Here is a 22,870-nt window from a genome sequence, read left to right as displayed (position 1 = left end):
TATACACAACATTTCTTTCTCACAGTTCTGGAAGCTGAGAAGCCCAAGATCATGGCATTGGCAGATTTGGTGTCTGGTGAGAGCCCACTTCCTCATAGACAGTGCCTTCTCAGTGTGTCCTCACATGGTGGAAGGGGCAAGCTGGCTCTCTGAGGTCTCTTTTATAAGGGGACTAATCCCATTCATGAGGGCTCTGCCCTCATGACCTAAGCACCTCCCGAAGGCTCCACCTCCTAATAGCATTACTTTGAGTATTAGGGCTTGAGCATATGAATTCTGGGGACATAAACATTCAGACCAACCACTTACTATTGCCATTTCGTTAATTGTTTTCTGTCTGGTTTCGTCTTTGTTTTTTTGGTCTCTCTTTTCCTGTTGCAGTGTTTCTTTGATTCTTGTGTTGACATGCTTTGGTGTTTTCCTCAAATTTTCTTTTGTATGTCTTTTATAGGTGTTTATTTTGTGGTTACTGTGGGGTTTACATAAGATACCTCCAAGCTACGATAATATACTGCATGCTGATAACTTCAATCATATACAAAATCTCTCTTCTTTTACATCCCTCACTTTATTGATTCACAAATTACATCTTTATGTATTATGTACCCATTAACATACTTTTAGTTATTTTCATGCTTTTGTGTTTTAAATTCTTATACCAGAATTTAAAATGCTTTACACAACGATTACAGCATCACAGGATTCTGTATTTGTCTATTCACCTTTACCACAGAGCTTTATATTTTTGTATGTTTTCATGTTATTGTCTACCATTTTTTGTTTTAACTTGTAGGACTCCCTTTAGCATTGTAAGGCACATCTAGTGGTGATGAACTCCCTCAGCTTTTGTTCATCTCAGAAAGTATTTCTTCTTCATTTCTGAAGGACAGTTTTTCTGGATAGTATTCTCAATTGGCAGTGTTTTTTCCTTTCAGCACTTTGAATATACCATTCCACTCCTTTCTGGCCTCTAAGGTTTCTGCTGAAGAACTTGCTGATTAATCTTATAGGAGCTCACTTGTATGTGATGAGTCACTTTTCTCTTGCTGCTTTCGAGATTCTTTGTCTCTGAAATGGACAGTTTTTTTTATTATAACGTGTCTTGGGTGTGGGGCTGCTCAGATTCATTCTATTGGAGCCCTTTGAGCTTCTCAAATTTGGACGTCCATTTCCTTCCTGAGAGTAGAGAAGTTTTCAGCCATTATTTCATCTAATAAGCTCTGTCCCTTTCTCTCTGTTCTCTTCCTCAAACTCTCATGATGCATATATTGGTCCATTTTATGCTGTTTTATAGGTCTCCTGGGCTTTCTCCATTTTTTTCATTTTATTCCTGTGATGATAATTTCAATTATTACAATTGTGGATTCTTTCTTCTGCTTGATCAAGACCACTGTTGAACCCCTGTAGTGAATTTTCCAACTTGGTTATTGTATTTTTTTTTTTCCCCGCTGAGGAAGATTCACCCTGAGCTAACATCTGTTGCCAATCTTCTTCTTCTTTTTTTATTTGGTGAAGAAGACTCGCCCTTAGCTAACATCTGCTGCCAATCTTTCGCTATCTTCTATGTGAGCCACCACCACAGCATGGCCACTGGTAGAAGAGTGGTTTAGGTCCACACCTGGGAACTGAACCCAGGCTATTGAAGCACAGCGTGCTGAACTTAACCACTAAGCCACCAGGGCTGGCCCCAGTTATTGTATTGTTCAGCTACAGAATTTCTGTATGGGTTTTTAAGTTTCTCCTTGTTGATATTCTCACTTTGTTCATTCATTGTCCTGATTTCATAGTTGTATGTGTTCTCTTGTACATCATTGAGCTTCTTTAAAACAACTAATTTGAATTCTTTGTCATATAATTCATAAATCTATTCCTTGGGATGGGTTTGCGGAGATTTACTTTGTTCCTTTGAGCCATGGTTCTGCTCTTCTTGTGCCTTGTGATCTCTTTGCTGAGTTTTACTCATTTGATGAAACACCCACCTCTCTGTCTTCTCACAGGGAAGACCTTCACCAATCGGCCTAGCTAGAAACTCCAGGGACCTCTAAAACCCTCTTTGGAGGATACAATTTCTCTGGGCTTGTGAGTAAAATTTCCCAATTAGAGATTGGCAAGTTTCTTTTTCAGGAGTTCATCATCTCTGTGGTGTCTGTTCATGGCACTGCTGGTTCTCTGGTATTGCAGCAGCAAGATGCCACACTTTCTGTTGTTCTCAGTGATCCCCAAGCATCCAGAGTATGCTGGCTCCCAGTCTGCACCGAGTCAGGTGAGACAGATAGCAGTCCTCCAGGCAGCCCTCTGAAAAGTTGGAATGCTGGGTCCACAATTCATTCTCTCCTTCCTGAGGGAGAAGCTGCAAGTTGGGTGCCTTCTCCCACTTGGGCAGAGCTGCACAGGCCTGTCTGCAGCACTGCAGGTGCTCTGTGGCTGCAGCAAGCCACTCCTGCTCTCCCTTGCTTTTCGTGGTTCCAGCCATCTAAACTACATCAATTTCATCAGCACCCCAAGTCAGTTGAGACAGAAACCAGTCCTCCAGCAGCCCTCCAAAAAGCCAGAATAGTGGATGCACGTTCCACGCTTCTCTGCTCTTCCACCCACCCAGAGGCTGTGAGCTGATGGTTTTTGCCCAATTATGCTGAGTTGTCAGCTTGGCAGAGGGGCAAGTGTGGGTAAAATGAGACAGCTCTTCTTACCTGTTTCAATGCAGCCACTTTTAACTTTTGCTTGCCTTGGGTATTGCAACTTTTTAACTGGTTCTGGAGTTCTGATAAAGTTCTTTTAGTCCATATATTACTGATAAGCTGGTGTTTCTGCAGTGGATGAGGACTGGGACTTTCTATTCCCCCATCTGGCTGATGCCACCCCTCTTCTAATATTCTGAACAAAAGGGAGACAGTAACAGGCTGCAGAACCCAGAATGATTTCTATATCACAAATAAAATATTTACTGAGTGCTGTGGAGCAGGGTGTACCCCTTAAAATTATAAACTGTTGTTTTAAGGATGAGAAAGCCAAGGCACAGAGGTACCACAGCCAAACAGCAGGTACATAAGATCATGTTTAAAAAGTGACTAACATATAGTAGGCACTCAAAAATGAAAATTACTTTTATTATTTCCTTTATACTAAAATTCTTTTGAGATGGGGAAATTATTCTGGATTACCGCAGTAGGCCCAATGTAATAACAAGAGTCTTTATAATTAAAAGAGTGAGAGAGATTTCAAGATGCTATGCTGCTGGCTTTGAAGACAGAGGAAGGGGTCAGGAGCCAATGAACGCGGCAACTTCTAGAAGCTAGAAAGGGCTAGGAAATGGATTCTCCCCTAGAGCCTACAGAGAAAGCACAAGACAGTGAGACTTATTTTTGGACTTGACTTCAAGAATTCTAAGATAATAAATTTCTGTTGTTTGAAGCCACTACATTTGTGGTAATTTGTTACTGCAGAAATACGAAACTAATACAGAAGTCCAAGTTAAAAAAATAAAAAGACATTTCAGACAAAATTACTTAGGAAATATTTTATTGTACAAAATTTACATTTTTGTATATGAGAAAAGCATGGTAAAAACAACCTTTTTTCTTTAAGATTTTCTGTGAAAAGTAAAGATTTCCTAATACATTGTCAGATAATACAACTTTTTATATAGTTGTTTAACAGTTGGGTTGGTAATAAGTGTCTTCGGACATAAAGTATACAACCGAAAACAGATCAAAAAAGCGCAGGGGGAAGACCACTGCCAAAGAGTAATCTCCAAGAACTTGGTATTTTCCAAGGCAAGGCAGATGCTGTGGGGTCATCGCACTGTAATGGAAGAAAAAAATATTTTACTCCTTCAACTTTACCACCTAATCTCCTTTTAACATGTAAGTGTTATAAAACTCTCGCTTCTCTAGTTTTTTTTTTTTTGTGCCTTTTGGTTTTGACACTTTTAGCTGAGTTTTATTGTAAGCGAAAAGAAAGTAATAAATTTCTATTACTTTATGTCAAATGAAAATAAATTTCCTCAGGTTCTAAATCACAAAGATACACCAGAAAGGATGTGGGTGGAGTCCATCAAGTAAAATCAAATTCAAAAGGAACAAGTGTTAGGAAAAAAAAATGTCAGCACTGTGTGATTTCTGCCAATTTGTTCCTGGCAAAAGCACAAATTAAAAAAAATCAGATACCTAGCATATAAAGCAGCAATGGTACCTGTTATGCCTAAAGGCTACCTGATTTCTCTGGGTTTAACACTCTTATTTCATAATAGAGAAAAACACCTTAATTACAATGCACATTCAACAGCTACAGTATTGCTCACATAGTAATATTTTGTGCTTTCCTTTAAAAAAAAAATTCCTGAATGCCAAACAGGACATGTTTATTCTTGTAACAAGCTGTGGGGTATAATTAATGCAACACACACAGTGAATACAATGAAGTACCACAGATTTTCTTTTTTTGGAAACCAGCCTTAATGAGGGCTATAGACAAGCTGGTTAACTGCCCTCTTTCCTTTTCAAAACTTCAGCTAAATTAAATCCTATATAAAGTTATATCTATATTTAACAAAAATCTTATTTGGTCTACTTATATAGTATATAAAATGCAAGTTTATGAATACACAACCAGAGAAGGCAGAGGCTTAAGCTGCAGTAAAACTTACACGGGGTTTGATTATCTGAAGCCATTCATTAAGATGCTCAACAAGACCCAATGCATCTGGGATATTGTCTCCTTCAGAAACAAATTTCAGCAGGACAGCCAGTGGGATTTCTTTAGAACAGCTATAACAAATAAAAAGAATAATTCAGTATTCTTCTACTGATACTGATTCCAGTAAGTCAGTTTATAGCTAAGATGATCTGCCAGGTTGTAGGCAAGGAGAAGATGCCACATCATAAGATCACTTATTTATCTCCCTTTGCCCCAGATATATTTTTCTATCGATGAGGTCAGGATTGGGAGCCATGTAAGGCCCACTCTGGGCATATCCCTGGCTATATCACATGAGGTACGTTCTGATCCACTCCCAAAAGCTACTGTAGAAGACAGTGATTTTCAGAAGCCCTGCAGCAAAGAGACTGAAGGAAAAAACCCTTGTTATCAATAATCTAAAGCAGCAAAGGAAGACCGTGGAATACAACAGAACAGTTACAGGGAAAGTAAGTTACTACTACTTCCTACAGATTCCATTGACTGAGTGATTATTATGTGCTAGCACTGTCTGCATATTTTAATGATTCAATCCCTGTAACGATCCTTGACGAAGTTATAATTATCTCCATTTTACAAATGAATCAGTTTGAAACAATGGGATCAAGGACAGAATACGTGGATTCAAATTCCAGCTCTGCACTTACCAGATATGTTGGGCAAGTTACTTACTGAGGGCTTTAGTGTTCCTCACTGTAAAAGGGCGATCACGGTAGACCCAACCTCGCAGGCTGCTGAGGGGTGTAAAGGAGGTAAGGGGGGCGAAGTGCTCAGACCAGTGCTGAACACACAGTCAATGCTGTGGAAGTGTTCGCTATCACTGCGAGGCAACTGAGATTTAAAGGGACCCAAACATGGTAACAAGATCCCAGTTCTATATCCAGGCAGTGGCAGAGGTGGGATTTGAACTTAGGTCTTTGTGACTTGAAAACAATCTCCTAAATGTTTTGCTCTGAAGGCCTCAAGCTAGTGATGAGATGGAGATACAGCAACGCCAAAAGCTTCCTGTCTGCCAAGAAAAAGCAAAAATCATCTCTAACACCCAAAACCAAGAACTATGAGAAAATCCTAAGGCCAAAACATGAGACCATATGACGGACAGAAATAAAGGGGAGTTGGGGTCCCAAGTGGCAGAGACTCTGACCCTGGGTTCAGAAGTCTCAGATGTACTGGGAGAGTCTACCACAGCATCTGAGTCTCTAAAAATGAGAAACTGGAAGTTGTTAGCAGTAATTATACCATCTCAGTACTCAGTTCTCAAATATCTGAGGGGCTCTCAAGCTTTGTATGTAGGCACTGAGAGCGGTGATGGCTCAGAAGATTCTAGTTCCTAAATATTCACGCTATCACAGCCTTAGCAATGGCTCCCGTGTGGGGAAGGCTGCCGCCCTGGGTGTACCTTCACGTTAAAGGCTCCCGCTTCAAAAGCCAGGGGTACGGTCTTCAACTCACAGTGCCTCTACTACTACTACTGTCACACAGAGTAACAGTTTTAATACCATCCTCTGGTCCTCTCTGTAAAAAAGGAAGGTGGAGGATGACTAATTTAAGTACTTTCTGTGACATTAAAATTTAGCATGTGATACATCCATTAGTAAATTACAAAGTACTTCTATTTGAATTAATTATAAAGGATCCCAGATCAGCCACACCATTGCCACCATTTATTTTGAAGCAACTAATATCATATTTTTAAGAGATCAGAATACATATTTATTCTAATAGAGGAAAGCCAAAATATGTATATTAGCAAAAATTTAGCAAATAATCATGATATGCATCGGGGAGAAAAAAGGATTCAAAATTGTATAAGCTGTATGATAAGAGGCTTTCTGCAATTTCAAAAATTCCTTATTGCAATGAATGTGTAATTGCATTGAACACTAAACATGGGTCTGGTTATAAATGAATAAAAGATTTGCTTTAGAAAATTAAAAGAAAATCGATTTTGTGAGAAACACCTTTGAATAGGATGAACTCTAAAGTTACAAATGTTAGAGTTGCAGTATCTTGCAGATACATAGATTCAATTCGACTATACTTTAAAGAAGCTGGGAAGCCATCAAAAAATTAGTGGAGGAATGATGTCAGCACCATGGTGGAGGGAGTTGTTCCCTTTGTCTCTCAAGTCTAAGTCACAGCCAGTGGGACATGCAGTGACCAACAAAAGCCTACCTGCACAGCACACCAAAATACGTGAGAGATCCATACTTTTATACATCTGAAAGTAGCTGGAGTGAACCTCCGCGAGGCAGTGGAACTAGGGGAGCAGTGGTGGTGACTCCAACACCTGCCCTCCCAGCAATGAGGGCTGCATCCAAAACGTGGATGCCTCTGGCAGTGGTGGTGGGGCCCTGACCTGAGGTTTCAAAAACCACAGCGATGCCAGAGACTAGAGGCTGCAGGGACAGCAATGGCTCTCGTGGCTCAGCTCCTGCCCTTCCACCAGCAATGGCAGGTGGTGCCTGTAATCTGAGGATTCAGGAAATACAGCAGTATCTGTGACCCAGCACCCAGTGGCAGCACCCCAACACTGGCCCCACAGCAGCAGGGACTGCATATGAGACCCTGGTAGTGGCAGTGACACCATCTGAATGCCCCAAGCAGCAGTGCTGCCAGCTCCCCTAGATAACCCAGGAGCAGTAGCATAGGTGGTGCATGTGGCAGCAGCACCCAAGCCCAAGAAAGCCAGCAAAGAACCAGTGGGGGAACATGAGACCCAGGTGCCCCTGGAAGCAGCAGAGGTGCTTGCAGCCTGGTGACCCCAGTGATGACAGCCATGACTGCAGTGATATCGTAAAGAGCAAGGCACCAGCAACCTTGGGGGCACAAAGAGGGCAGTGATATGCCTCTGGCAGAGGTAGTGGAGGGCAGAAAATACAGGCTCTCAAATACAATCAGCAGGAGCTCAGAACCAAAGTAATCAAAGCTTTACCCAAATAAGAAAGGTGTTACTACCACAAATGTGCCCGCAGAGAAACAAGTCATCAAGCACCACAAAAAGCTACAGTAACTACAGTACAGAACTATGGTAGCACAGAAAGAAAACAACAACTTTCCAGAAATCAAACTTGAAGTCACAGAAGATAACAATCTAACTGATAGAAAATTCAAAATAGCTGTCATGAAGAAATTCAACAAGTTACAAGAAAACTCAGAAATACAGTTCAATGAGCCCAGGAATAAAATTAATGAAGAGGAGCGTTTCAGCAAGGAGATTGAAACTCTAAAAACCAAACAGGCTATGGAGATGAAGAACACAATTAATGAGATGGAAAATAAAGTAGAATGCATTGGAAATAGAGCAGACTATACAGAAGAGAGAATTAGTGAGCTCAAAGACAGAAACCTAGAAATGATTCAGGTGGAAGAAAGAACTAAGATTTTTAAAAAATGAAGAAATCCTATGAGAAATATTCAACTCAATTAGGAAAAGCAACATAAAGATAATGGATATACTAGAAGGAGAAAAGAGGGAAAAAGAAATAGACAGCTTATCTAAAGAAATAATAGCTGAGAACTGCTCAAACCTGGGGAAAGAACTGGAAATACAAGTACATGAAGGTAACAGAACTTCTAATTATCTCAATGTAGAAAGACCTCCAAGACTCATTATGTTAAAATTGCCAAAAGCCAATGACAAAGAAACAATAGCAAGGGCAGCCAGAAAGAGGAAAACTTAGAAATAACCCCTATCAGCCTATCAGTGGATTTCTCAGCAGAATCTCTACAGGCTAGGAGAGAGTGGAGTGATATATTCAAAATATTATCACCCAAGAATACTCTATCCAGCAAAGTTATCTTCCAGATATGGAAAAATAAAAGCTTCCCATACACACAAAAGCTGAGGGAGTTCACTGCCACTAGACCTGCCTTATAAGAAATGTTGAAAGGAACCCTCTTACTTGAAACAGAAAGGCAAAGGTTTACAAAGCTTTGAGCAAGGTGACAAACAGAATCAGAAAACTGCAATTCTATATTAGGTTAGTAAACAATTATAAAGTTTGAAGGGAAAGAAAGCATCAAAAATAACTATAACCACTTCAATTTAGTAACAAATTCACAACACAAAAAATAATATAATTTGTGACAACAAAACATAGAAGGGGAAGATGAAAAGAATGGAATCTGCATAGGCTAATGGAGATAAAACACTATCAGCAGAAAAAAGACTGTCATCCATGAGAGCTTTTATACAAACCTCACAGTAACCACAAAACAAAAAATCAGAGGAGAGTCACACATCATAAATAAAGAGGAAACTGAGGAAAACATCACAGAAATCCACCAAACTGAAATGGCAGACAGAAGTATAAGGAAAAAGAAATAATGGAAATAGGAACAACTGGAAAACAAAAGATAAAATGGCAGTATTAAGCCCAAATATATCAATAATTACTCTAAATATAAATGGGTTGAATTCACCAATCAAAATGGCTGGAAGGATTAAAAACAAGACCCAACAACAGGCTGCCTCCGGAACTATCTCATCTCTGAAGACAAACAGGCTCAGAGTGAAGATGATACTTCAAGCAAATGGCAATCAAAAGAAAGGTGTAGCCATATTTGTAACAGACTAAATAGACTTTAAGCCAAAAAAAGATACGAAGAGACAAAGATGGACATTATATAATGATAAAAGGGACATTCCACCAAGACATAACACTTACTAATAAACATGCACCTAACATAGGAGCACCAAAGTATATAAAGTAACTAACAGACCTAAAGGGAGAAATTGACAACACCACAATAATAGTAGGGGAATTTAACACCCCACTTATATAAATGGATAGATCATCCGGACAGAAAGTCAAGAGGAAACATTGGCCTTAAATGAAACACTAGACCAGCTGGACTTAATAGATATATAAATATAGAACATTCTATCTGAAAGCAGCTGAATACATATCCTTCTCAAGTACACATGGAACCTTCTCAAAGACAGATCACATATTGGGAAGCAAAACAAGCCTAAATAAATTTAAGAAGATTGAAATCATACCAAGCATCTTTTATGACCACAATGGTATGAAACTAGAAATCAACTACAAGAAGAAAGCTGGAAAAGTCACATATACATGGAGACTAAACACCCCCCTACTGAACAATTGCTGGATCAATGAAGAAATCAAAGGAGAAATTTAAAAAAACCTGGAAACAAATGAAAATGAAAACACAACATACCAAAACTCATGGGATGCAGCAGAACTGGTACTAAAAGGGAAGTATATAGCAATACAGGCCTACCTAAAGAAACAAGCAAAATCTCAAATAAACAATCTAACACTATACCTAAAAGAACTAGAAAAAGAACAAATGAAGGCCAAAGTCAGTAATAGGAAGGAAGCAATAAAAACCAGAGCAGAAATTAATGAAATAGAGACTACAAAAATAACAGAAATAATCAGTGAAACTAAGAGCTGCTTCTTGGAAAAGATAAACAAAATTGGCAAACTCTTAGCTAGATTCACTAAGGAAAGAGAAGGCTCAAGAAAATCAGAAATGAAAGAGAAATTACAACAGACACTACAGAAATATGAAGGTTTCTAAGAGAATAGTATAAAAAGCTATATGCCAACAAATTGGATAATCTGAAAGAAACAGATAAACTCTTAGAATCATATAACCTCCCAAAACTGAATCAGGAAGAAACAGAGAGTCTGAACAGACCAATCACAAGTAAAGAGACTGAAACAGTAACCAAAACATTCCAAAAAACAAAAGTACAGGACCAGATGGCTTCTCCAGTGGATTCTACCAAACATTCAAAGAAGATTTAATTTCTATCTTTCTCAAACTCTTCCCAAATATTGAAGAGGAAAGGACACATCCTAATTCATTTTACGAGGCCAACATTAACCTGATACCAAACCAGATAAGGACAACACAAAAAAGGAAAATTCCAGGCCAATAATGCTGATAAACACAGACATAAAAATTCTCAACAAAATATCAGCAAATTGAATACAATACATTAAAGCATCATACACCATAATCAAGTGGGATTTATTCCAGGGGCACACGGACGGTTCAACATCCACAAATCAATGTGATACCTCACATTAACAAGCAGAAGAATAAAAATCACATGATCATCTCAATAGACGCAGAGAAAGCATTTGACAAAATTCAATATCCATTCATGATAAAAACTCTGAATACAATGGGTATCGAAGGAAAGTACCTTAATATAGTAAGGGCTATATATCACAAACCCACAGCCAACATTATACTCAATGGTAAAAAACTGAAAGCTACTCCTCTAAAGAAAAGGAAGAAGACAAGGATGCTCACTTTCACCACTCTTATTCAACATAGTACTGGAAGCACTAGCCAGAGCAATTAGGCAAGAAAAAGAAAAGGTATCCAAATTGGAAGTGAAGAAGTAAAACTGTCATTATTTGCAGATGACATGATTCTATATACAGAAAACCTTAAAGAATCCATGAGAAACCTATTAGAAATAATTAACAAAGACAGTAAAGTTGTAAGGTACCAAATCAAAATACAAAAATCAGTTGCATTTCTATACACCAACAACAAACTAGCAGAAAGAGAAATCAAGAATACAATCCCATATACAATGACAACAAAAAGAATAAAACACCTAGGAATAAATTTAACCAAGGAGGTGAAAGACCTATATAATGAAAACTATAAGACATTGAAAGAAACTGAAAAAGACATAATGAAATAGAAAAATATTCTGTGCTCATGGATTGAAAGAATTAACACAGATAAAATGTCCAGGGGCTGGCCTGGAGGGATAGTGGTTAAGTTCGCATGCTCTGCTTCGGTGGCCTGCAGTTTGCAGGTTCGGATCCTGGGTGTGGACATATACCACTCATCAAGCCATGGTGTGGCAGCATCCTACATACAAAATAGAGAAAGATGGGCACAGATGTTCAGTCAGGGCCACTCTTCCTCAAGCAAAAAGAGGAAGACTGGCAACAAGTGTTAGTTCAGGGCAAAACTTCTTCATCAAAAAAAAGACAGAAAGAAAGAAAGAGAGAGAAGATTCAAACTACTAATATCAGAAATGAAAGTGAGAACATTATATTAATTTTACAGAAATAAAACAGGAGTTATTATTTAATGAGTACAGATTTTCTACTTAGAATGATGAGAAAGTTCTGAAAGTAGATAGTGGTGATGGGTACAGAACACTGTGATTGTATTTAATGCCACTTACTTGTACACTTAAAAATGGTTAATTTAATGTTACAGATATTTTACCACCATTAAGAAAAAAAAAGATTGATGGTAGAAGTTTCATTAAGTATCAGGATCCCTAATAGCCCATAGATAGTAAAGCTTTAAATATGGCTTTTCAGGGACCAATTCTCCTACAATGAAATTTCACTCTTCCTGTGAATATAATACAGTACCTATCTTATAAATGTATTTTCAAAGTTCCAGTAAGTAATCCAACACACTCTCCCAATTATCTTCTTTCCTTTTTAAATGAGAGGGGGAACAAACGAATAACCAGGCAAACAAACTCACCCCTCATCATAGAGTGTTTTTGTGATACCTCCTCCAGGAACACGGACACAAAACTCAGAATCACTTATTTCAGGAATGCATGGACTTTTCTCCATTTCTTCCCAGTTAAGGCTCTTTATTTTACTTTCAACATTTTTTTGCAAGGAAGGTGTCAGCAGGTATCTGAAGGGAGTACTAGAAAGAATCATATAATTAGCTTTCTAAAAACCCACAAGCAGGAACATTAAGGAAAATATCAACTCTTTTACCAAAAATTATCTCATTCTCCATATATTCTGTTGCACAAGGCAAAACACAAGTTTCAGCAGTCTACGGATAAATAACATAAAAAATATTGCTCTGGCCTGCTATTTACATCCTTAGGAGAAAGTGTAAAGAGACAGGAAAACTGAAACTAAGGCAGGGCCAGCGTGAAGATAAGCCCGTTTCCCATAGCTGCACTCTTCTGGTCGTGAGGCCTATTGTGAGATTCCCAGAAATGTAATGTCTTCTGTGAGAGTCCTAGAAGTTAGCTCCAGTTTTGAAAGGCTAATATTTTTCATCAAGATTTCATAGGTACATAAATGATAATGCAATAAAATAGATTATGTTTCTATCTCTTGGATACTTTGTCTTACATTTAAGAACTCAGTGTGACATGGCTGAGAGCTATCCTTAAAGGCAACTGGATTTCCACAAAGACAAATGGTTGAATACACGAAATAAACAGAAATTTCAACCCGATCTTTCAAAAATTATCAACCAATAAATCGAAGTTATCCTTTCTCCTCTTTCTCTTCATCAGCTGAGCTCTGTGATGTTGCCACGCACATGACAGCAAACAATCAAAGCACAGTCCCAGAATCATCTCTGTCTACACCAAAGCCTTCCTGTGCCCCGACCACAGGAACCACAAGGATCCACCTGACTATACTCCCTCCTGTCCCTTGACTTTCTTTTACCTTCTTTCTAAATTCTAGGGAGGAGAGGAGAGGATGTACATGGTTTTTCAAGTTTATTTTAACTTTTTAATAGAGACTCATCATAATACTGTATAAATCATAACACAATTTTTCAAAGACAAAAACTTACCTGCGAAGCTGTAGATCATTACGGTGATATGAATGACTGCTTGAAAGAACAACAACTTTGGCACAGTTACTACTTTTCACCCAGGAAAGTAGTTTTTCACAGAATGGCTTTGATTTATACTTTGCATACCATTAAAAGAATAAAAAGAAAATCTAAAGGTTAGATCCTAGACTATAAGAGTACTCTACATAATATTTTATCAACTTTATGTGATGACATAATTTACATATCTTAAAATTATAATTACTTTGACATCTACTTGCTGTCCTTAAACTGAAGATAAAAAATGAAGAGCAATGAATTATTATATCTTTGCAATTAAGAAACTAATTAAGAGGAATCTAGATTTCAAAAGAATTCCATTCAGACTGACAAAGGAAAATTTCCACTTCTCCACTTAAGTAATCGACTGTTGCTTGAAATCTACCACACAGTCCTCCATGAGACGTTCTCGCCAGAGATCTCTGACCTGAATCTGATCATGAGGAAACCACCACGTGAATCCAGATTGCAGAACCTCTGGCCTTGGTTCCTCAAAGGAGTCAATACTGGGAAGAGCAGAAAGAGGAGGAGGGCCCGTTCTGCACCGAAGGATACCAACTAAAAAGATCTAACAGCCAAATGCAATGTGTGGACCTTGACTGGGTCCAGAATTGAAGGATATTTTCAGGACAACCGGGGAAATGTGAATATGTTGGATGATACTACTGAATATTCATTAAACGCTGATTTTCTTAGGTGTAGTAGTGGTGTGTGGTCGTGAAGGAAAATGTCCTTGTTCTTGAAAGATGTGTGCTGAAATATTTAGGGGTGAAATATCATGATGTTGCTAGTCTACTTTTGGATTGTTTGCCAAAGGAAACTGTGTGTGCACATGCCTAGAGAGAGAAAGGTAACCAAGGGTGGCCAGATGTTAACAATTATTTAATCTGGAATGTGGATTATAAAATATGGGGGGGGAACCCACTTTATGAAAGTTCTTTTCACAGACTGTTAATAAAATATTCAATAAAATTTAAAATGCAGGTAAGAAATGACTAACTTTTAAAAATAGGAGGGCAGTATACTATAATGGTTAAGAGAGACAAGCTCTGGAGTCAGGCTGCCTGGTCTAGAATGCTGGGCTCACCTCCCACAGACCATGTCTCCGCCAAACTGCTTAACTTTTGTGTGCTTCAGTTTTCTCATTTGCAAAATGAGGGGAATGTAAGTACCTGCCTCAGAGGACTGTGGTGTGGATTAAGTAGAGAAATGTACATAAAGTACTTAGTACAGTATTGGTGCAAAGACTTGATGCTCAATAAACGTTTGCTATTTTGAAATCACTCTACTTCCATCTACTAAAAATTTCATTTAGAAATGTCTGAATTGTTAATTCTTGACTTTACACTGATATTATGAAGAGGACAAAAAAGCCACGTGGTGCATTTAAAAATGTTAGCAACTCTCATTGTAAAACTTTGGGTATATTATTAACTAAACAAAGTAAAGAGTGATTCTAATATAAGTATTAAAATAATCATAGCACTATTCACCTCAGTCTCAAACTGGAAACAATCAAATGTTCCATCAACAATACAATGGATAAATTAGGGTTTATTTATAGAACAGAATCCCATATAGAGGTGAGAATGAACAACTACCTCCACTTCCAACAACATGGATGAGCTTCACAAATAAAATGTTGAGTAAAGGAAGCTAGACATAAAGACGCACCTACCATAAGATTCCATTTATATAATGATATAATGACTAGGAAGAGCCTCTAGGATGTTGATAAATTTCTGATTTCCTGAACAGATATAGGTACCTTAATCCACTCAACAAACATTTATTGAGAGCTTCTCTACAGGCAAGGCACTATTCTGGAAGCTGGGGATGTAAGAGTGAATGACACCATCACTTCTCTCAGGAAACTTACTTGCTATTAGAGGTAGATAATAATATGGCACATGCCAGGTAGTAATAGCTGGAAAGAAAACGAGCACAGGGTAAGACGATAGGAAGGGTAGTCAGGGAAGGCCCTTCTGAAGAGGTAACATTTAAGCAAAGACTAGAGGAAGTGAGCCATTTAGGTATCCAGGGGAAAAGTATTCCAGGCAGGGAAACCAGTGTAGAAACTGAGACAGGAGTGAGCTTAATCTGCCTGAATGACACAGGGAAGCGAGTGTGGCCGAAGGAGAGTGAGTGAAAGGGGAAACAGGCAGTGAGCACACAGGCCCGGCTGGAGGTTAGATCAGGTAGAGCAGCTGTCCAACAGAACTCTCCATGCTAACAGAAATGCTCTTCATGGCAGCTGCTTGCCACATGCGGCTACGCAGAACTTGAAACGCCGCCAGTATGACAGAGGACCTAATTTTAAATTCTATTTCATTTTTTTAATTAATTAATTATTTTGCAGACGAAGATGAGCCCTGATCTAACATCTGTGCCAATCTTCCTCTACTTTATATGTGCTCGCCACCACAGCATGGCTGACAAGTGGTGTAGGTCTGCACCAAGGATCCAAACCTGCGAACTTAGGCTGCCGAAGTGGAGCATGACAAACTTAACCTCTACACCACAGGGCCAGCCCCTAACTTTATTTACTTTCAATTAATGAGTCAAAATTTAAATAGCTACATGTGGCTAGTGGCTACTGTATCAGCACAGATGTACAGTCTAAGAGGCCATGGAAAGGCTGTGAATGCACTTCAAGTGAGATGGGAAGCCACTGGAGGGTTTTGAAAAGAGAAATGATATGATCTGATTTAGGTTTAAAGGATCATTTGGGTGCTGTGTGCAGACTATTAGGTGTCTGTGGGGAGTGGTGGCGCAAGAGTAGAATCAGGGGCGTGAGGTGACAGTGGTTTGGACTAGAGTGGGAGCAAAGGAAGGGGAAAGAACAAGTTGGACTCAGAAAATTATTTTGATATATACATCATTAAATGTAGATGCCACTGGTTGAAATGTAGTACAAATGGAATAAACCTCTAATATTCACATGCATATATTTTTTTCCCAGTGCTACCTGAATCAAGAGTATATAAGTCCCAAGCTATATGTCCCAATTCCTTTAAATATAATCATGAAATAATGTTAACGCCTCTGAAATTTTATAATTTCTTTATAGAACTAGGCCTTTAACTGTGAATACAGTAAAGAGCAGAAACGATTTTTGAATCTTAATTCTTAATGATACAGACTTAGTATTTCCTCATTATATTTTACTTTAATAAACTTAAAAAGGCAAAGATAACATACTAACCTTAATAAAAATGGATCTTAACTGAAGAGCCACTAGCTTCTTTGAAGGCAATGAATATACTAAAAAGAAAAAAATGAAATCATATGATAATCAAAATGAAGGAGTTATACAAGTGAAATTATTAATATGATAAAAAATTATAATTTAATTATAAGAACTTTTGTATCTAAATATTTTCAATAATTAAAATATAGAGCCAGTCCTGATGGCCTAGTGGTTAAAGTTCAGTGCACACTACTTTGGCAGCCCAGGTTTGGTTCCCCAGCACGGAACTATACCACTGGTCTGTCAGTAGCCATGCTGTGGTAGTGGCTCACATAGAAGAATTAGAAGGACTTATGACTAGAATATACTACTATGTACTGGGGCTTTGGGGAGGAAAAAAAGAGAGGAAGATTGACAACAGATGTTCAGGGCGAATCTTTCCCAGAAAAAAAAAAATAGAACATATGTACTGTATCATTTGGTAAAAATAAAACATTTTAAAGTACCTTAAAATGCACCTGTGGGCTCTATTTTATGGCATAGATTCATTTCTGAAAAATCAACTATAAGAAAATATCAAAAGTTATTTTTCTTCTGACTTTGACTGTAAAACTAGAGAAGTATTCCCCTGGAAATTTCTGGCATTACAATAAATAAAATCATTCTTAAGAAAGTTTTTGGTTGCTGAATTCTCCCCTCTTCCTTCTACAAAACAGCAACATTCATTGGGATAAGTAGAAAAATAAAATGCAGGAGAATGTTAGCCATACAATAAAATCCCTGGAATAGGTACATTCGTGTTCTTTAGGAGTTTCTGAAAGACCTGAAACAACACGCACAATTTTTTGTGAATCAATGTCTGTGCTTTTTTTCTGGGAAAAGAATCCACAATTTTCATCAGATTCTACAAGAAGCCCACTTTACTGACGCTTAAGATGTCCCTGCTCAACTTCACCTCCAAGAAGGAGAAGCTGTGATAGGAACCAAGGACAACATACAGAGTCTCTAAGGACACATGATTAGGCCATTGTGCTAAGGGGTAAGCTTTTAGTTACTACGAAAAGATTCCAAATAACCCAGACTCGGGCAAACCCTTCGGTGGAGCATGTCTCTCCTGTTTCAGCCTTCTGGGGACTGCCTCCTTGCGCTGGTGTGGGGTGGCGTGAGGTGACTGGGGCCTCTGCCGCATCAGCAAGTCTAGTGACCACTAGGTACGTTCAGCCCAAAGGAGGCTGGACAGGAAGTTGAGGAATTAGGGAACAGGGACTAAGGCACAGCTTACTCAGGCCTCTAATCTATCTGACATACACATACAGCAGAGCTAGAGGGAAGAGGACATATCTGTAGGGAGAGGGCAGGCTAAGCTGTAAAATGTAAGATACATCACCTTCTATAACAGCAATACTCACGTTCTCCATCAGTGTATCATGCAATTCTATTTTGTTGTTAAGATCCTGTTTCCCAGTACTTTTTCCCTCTGATGTAATGCAACACCACCTTTCATGTATTCTGGCCAAAAACATCTAGCCTTTATCTAATCAAGGCTTTACACCTAACTCCAGTTACAGAAAATACAGAGCCCAGAAAAACAAGCCAAATGACACCACAAGGACATAATCAGACATGCAGAAGGCAGGACATTCTATAGGACAATGGGTCCAGTTTTTCCTTCAACAAATCAGTTTGGTGAAGAAGAAAAAAAGAGAGTCTACTCTGAAGTGAAAGAGATTTCAAAGGCAGAACAATCAGATGTACTATGGGTCCTGATTTAGACAAACTAACTGTAAAAGCCATTTGGGGATAAACTGGGCCAATTTGAACAAGGATGGCATATAGGAAGATATTAAGAAATTGCTAATTTTGTTAAATGGGATGGTATTTTAGCTATGTAAGAAAATGTTCTTAAAAGATAAGAGATGCAGGCTTACATATTTGGGAGTGGAATGTCTATAATTTATTTCAAAATATCTCATCTTAAAAAAAAGAAAAAGTGGATTAAAGAACTGCACCCAACTGGCCTGCTGCCGGTTTGCGTCAGAGGGAAGCCGGTGGGCCTCCCACTAGCATGAAGGCGCATTCACAGGGCGGACTGGAGTGTAAGAGGCAGGTCTCAGGGGCCAGGCCGGCTTGAGAAGAAGCTCTGTTACACCAATTATTAATCAAGCGACCTGACCGTCTCTGTGCAATGGTTTCCTCATCGATAAAACGATAAAACTACCTATGGAGTCGTCGTAAGGATTAAATGAATTAACACATGTAATTGCACACAGTGGTCAGCTCATAGGAAATAATAACTGACAGCTGTTGTCATTAGTGCAAAAATATAAATTCTAGTTCTACCATTTATAGTCCTTAACTTTTAAAGCAATAACTGAAATTCAGCCTTGTGGTAAGAAAGCCATCTTTCCTGCAGGAATTTCAATACTAAGGTTATTTCTTGAAAGTGTATTTCATTATCGCAAGCTAATGACACTATTAATGAGACTGACAACAAATAAAATGCTTCTCCTTGGTCTTTCAGTCCACCAATGGTCTTTCACGTTCCTCTACCACCTTTGGCTTTTACCTTAAAATGGTAAACAGAAGACTGAGAGGCCAACAGAGCAGCCAGCCATCAAAGGAAGTAGCTGATGCTCTGGGGTCAGGATCAGCAGCACTTCCCCCACTCACTCGGTGCAGTCCCGCGTCCTAAACACAGTGGTCGGGCAACGTGAACTGGTCCCTGACTCACCAAGCTTGAAGGTCCAATGAGGACCTACGGAGATTTACGGAGCGGGAAAAGCCAACACCTGCCAGCAGCATCAGGCAGCCCCACCTCTCTGGGCCTTATCCATCCCATATTATTACGGTTTCTAGAAGAATGTGAGAGGATGACTGCGAGGCTCAGAGGAGGCAGCACATATTAAACTCACAGGACTGAGCCCAGGGGAATTCTCTTTTCCCCTTTCTTTGGTATTAGTGATGCTTACACACGCCAGTGAGAACAGAAAATAAAACTGAGGATAAAACGGGGAAAAACCCCATGTTATAAAAATGGAAATCTCAAACTGTATCCAAAGATACAAGTATAAGCACGTCCCTCATAGCAGTTGCCATCTAGAAAAGGCTAAGAACTAAAACCAGGATGTAAGAGAAGAGGACAACGTGACTGGGTTGTACATTGTGCAGAGAACTGGCACCACGTAAATGTTTGCTACAAAACAGTATCTGGAGCATATTTCTAATTTAAAACAACTCTACCTTGTAGTAGAACAAAACATGCCGAAGCCTTACATACCTTCAGCATTTGTACTGAGCTCTGCTGAATTTTCTTCTGCAGTTGCATATGGGTTGTTTCCAACCATGGGCACAAGACAATCAGTATAGAAGTAACCAATCTTACACATATTCAGCGTAGAAATAATCAGATCTACTGCAAGCTGGCCAACATTTCCAACAGATACTGCTGGCTGAAATAAAAAATACATTCATTAAGTCATCAAAATTAGCAGCACTTTAAAAAGTTTAGACAGAAGACAGTAATCACAGCACTAGAACTGAATGCTTATGCTCAGGTGCCTCATAGCTAGATACTGACTCTTTCATATTATACTACATGTCAATCATCGTTCTAGGCAGTGGGAATGCAGTAAAACTAATCGAACAAGTTCCTGCCCTCGTGGAGCTTCCATTCTAGTGAGGGAGTGGTTTACTGTAAAAAAACAAAACAAATAGGAAAATACACAGTAGTAAGTGCTATGGAGAAAAATTAAGTGAGTGAGAGTGTGCGTCCACGTGGCTGGTTGCAATTTCAAACAGAGTGATCAAGGAAAGACTCACTTCAGGCGACAAGTAACTACAGACCTGAAAGGGGTAAGGGATTTCAGGGGTAAGGGAGGGAGCCACACAAAGACCGCAGAAAAGACTATTCCAGGCAGTGGGCAAGCAAGTGTAAAGGCCATGAGGGATGGACAAAAGGCTCTTCTGTTTGTTTTGTCACTGCCTAAAGGCTGGCACTGAACACACACACACTTACCCCCGTGACTTAAACAGTCCAACCGCCAAATCTCTACCTAGAGCCCAGAACCCTATCTGAACGCCAGAGCCTAGTGGGTATCTCCACATGCTTATGTCACAGGCAACTCACACTCAACATGTACAAAACTAAACTTTTGCCCTGACTTGTTCCTCTATTTTGTATTTCAGAAAAGAGCAACAATTATTCACCCAATTACCTAAACCAGGAAACTTCTTCCCTTTCCCTTACTAGCCACATTTAACACACGACTAATTTTCATCGACTCTCTCTTTAAAGTACCTCTTTAATGTAGCTCCTCCTTTGCATTCTTCCAGCAGTTGCTTTTTTTTTGGCCTTCATCTTATTTTCTGGGTCCCTCAGAGTGCTCTCCCACCCCTCGTTGCTGTCACCTACTAATCCCCTCGCTATCTCCTGTAATTCCCTTTCCCCTTCTCAAAGATTCTGCCACTTTGGGTAGACCCTCACTCTTCTGTATCATCCATCTTTTACTCACTATTGGATTCTTCCCATCAGCATACACGTATGCTTTAATATCTTTCTTTCCTTTTTTTTTTTGGTGAGGAAGATTAGCCCTGAGCTAACATCTGTGTCAATGTTCCTCTATTTTTTATGTGGGACGCTGCCATAGCATGGGTTGATGAGCGATGTGTAGGTCCACGCCTGGAGATCGGAACCTGTGAACCCTGGGCCACCGAAGCGGAGCTCGTGAACTTAACTACTACACCACTAGGCCAGCCTCCAGATAGCTTTCCTTTTAAAAAAAACTCTCTCTTGATCCCACATACTCTCTTAGCTACCACCTCACTTCTCAGTGTCCCTCCACAGCCAAAATTCCCCATAGTTGTCCACTGAAACATGCAGGAACTTTATCTCTGAACAAATGAATGAATACACACACATCTCCGCCTCTTCCCCATCTATTCATCCCACTCCAGTATGGCCTCCTTCTTCATTACTCCAACTGACAAGTGTCAAGGCTACCACCAACAATCTTTGAGACATTACTTTCTCTATGAAGCTTTTTTCTTTTTCTGCCAAGTGTCTCCTGCAAAGATACTTTTTCCTTTTTGTGATTACTACATATTTTTCAGTGACATACTTTGAAATTATGTCTTCCTCAGTACACTATCACATGCTAATTTTAGCATTCATTGATATTTCTTGTGCGCATTACTATGATGAAAGTCTCCAAAAAGTGATTTTTCTATTATCATTATTCTTTTTAAAAAATTCAGATATAATTGACACATAACATAGTATCAGTTTTAGATATACAACCTAATGATTTGATACATTTATATACTGTGAAATGACTACCACAATAAGTTTAGTTCATCTCCATCACCACACACAGTTACAATTTTTTTTTCTTGTAATGAGAACTTTTAAGATCTACCCTCTTAACAACTTTCAAACATACAATATGGTATTGTTAACTATAGCCACCACGGTGTACATCCCCAGAGCTTATTTATAACAGCATGTTTGTACCTTTTGATTATTTTCACTTATTTCATTTAACCACCTCCACCCCTCTCTGACAACCACCAGTCTGTTCTCTGTATCTATGAGGGATTTTTTGTTTCTTTTTTTTAAGATTTCACACACAAACCTTTTCTTAACAGGTCCTTGTGCCCCTCCCTCTCCCAATAATGCCTAGGGCCTTTCTGTACCCTTCTCAAATTTCTACCCCAGCATTTACTGATTTACATGTGTTTCCAATTAGACTGTAAACTCCACTTTTATTACCCTATCGGTAGTTTCCTGATTAACGACAAGGACTTACTAGCTTAAGAATGACTCTAAATCTAGCTGAAAAAGGATTTTCCGGGATAAAACGTAAAGAGAATGACCCGCACGACGTACGTACAACGTTATCTGTCATATCCAAACACGTTACGTTTTAGTCAGCAAAGACTACACACTGCAGACTTAGATACGTTCGGTGACAGCGCCAACAAAGGTTCTGCTCGGACCGCCGCCTCCGGCCGCGTCCTCCCGGTGTTTTCCCCGAAGGCCGAAAACCTGGAAGAGAAACCGGTACCCGTGCTCCCACGGCCGGGGCGGCCGAGAGGAGGTGGAGGCGCCTCCCGAGAGGCAGCAGCCCCAAGCCGGGCAGTGGAGAGTTCGCGAAAGTGGGGACTCACCATCAGCAGGGTGTAACCCGCGAGATCGGGAGCCGATTCTCCGCAAGGAACAAACATGGTGGTCCTACGTGGGAGGAAGGGATTGGCGCCGGGCGAGGAGGGACCACAGCAGCAAGAAGGCGAAAACCGCAAGGTCAACGCCGCAGGCGCGCGCGGAGACCCCGGATCCCCGCGCGACACGCGCGAGGAGGGACCAGG

At 39.4% G+C, this 22,870-nt stretch overlaps 1 protein-coding gene across 2 annotated transcripts; it reads right to left on the bottom strand.

Annotated features, from left to right (window-relative positions):
• Positions 1-3,502: 3,502 nt before the first annotated feature.
• LOC106823413 (proteasome assembly chaperone 2) lies at positions 3,503-22,806 on the bottom strand. Of its 2 annotated transcripts, none has more exons than XM_014829097.3 (7): positions 22,673-22,806; positions 19,785-19,956; positions 16,523-16,581; positions 13,276-13,394; positions 12,205-12,378; positions 4,646-4,766; positions 3,503-3,801 (listed from the first exon to the last, which is right to left on the bottom strand). In XM_014829097.3, the coding sequence occupies exons 1-7, from the start codon at positions 22,727-22,729 to the stop codon at positions 3,709-3,711; spliced, it is 795 nt and encodes a 264-aa protein (XP_014684583.1). In that variant the 5' UTR covers positions 22,730-22,806; the 3' UTR covers positions 3,503-3,708. The 2 variants fall into 2 exon arrangements, with proteins under 2 accessions (XP_014684583.1, XP_070369516.1); XM_070513415.1 differs by lacking the exon at positions 22,673-22,806 and adding an exon at positions 22,396-22,536.
• Between the last annotated feature and the right edge of the window lie 64 nt (positions 22,807-22,870).

The sequence above is a fragment of the Equus asinus genome, chromosome 7, assembly GCF_041296235.1.
Source record: "Equus asinus isolate D_3611 breed Donkey chromosome 7, EquAss-T2T_v2, whole genome shotgun sequence".
NCBI lineage: Eukaryota > Metazoa > Chordata > Mammalia > Perissodactyla > Equidae > Equus > Equus asinus.
The sequence above is the reverse complement of the archived record's forward strand: the minus strand, read 5'-3'. Positions and strand labels throughout refer to the sequence as shown.

Excerpts from the sequence above, each read along its gene's own strand:
- LOC106823413 (XM_014829097.3), bottom strand. The coding sequence starts at position 22,729 with ATGTTTGTTCCTTGCGGAGAATCGGCTCCCGATCTCGCGGGTTACACC. Across the intron at positions 19,957-22,672 it reads CGGGTTACACCCTGCTGATG|CCAGCAGTATCTGTTGGAAA; the intron begins GTGAGTCCCCAC and ends TTTTTATTTCAG. Across the intron at positions 3,802-4,645 it reads TTCAGATAATCAAACCCCGT|TGCGATGACCCCACAGCATC; the intron begins GTAAGTTTTACT and ends CTTCCATTACAG.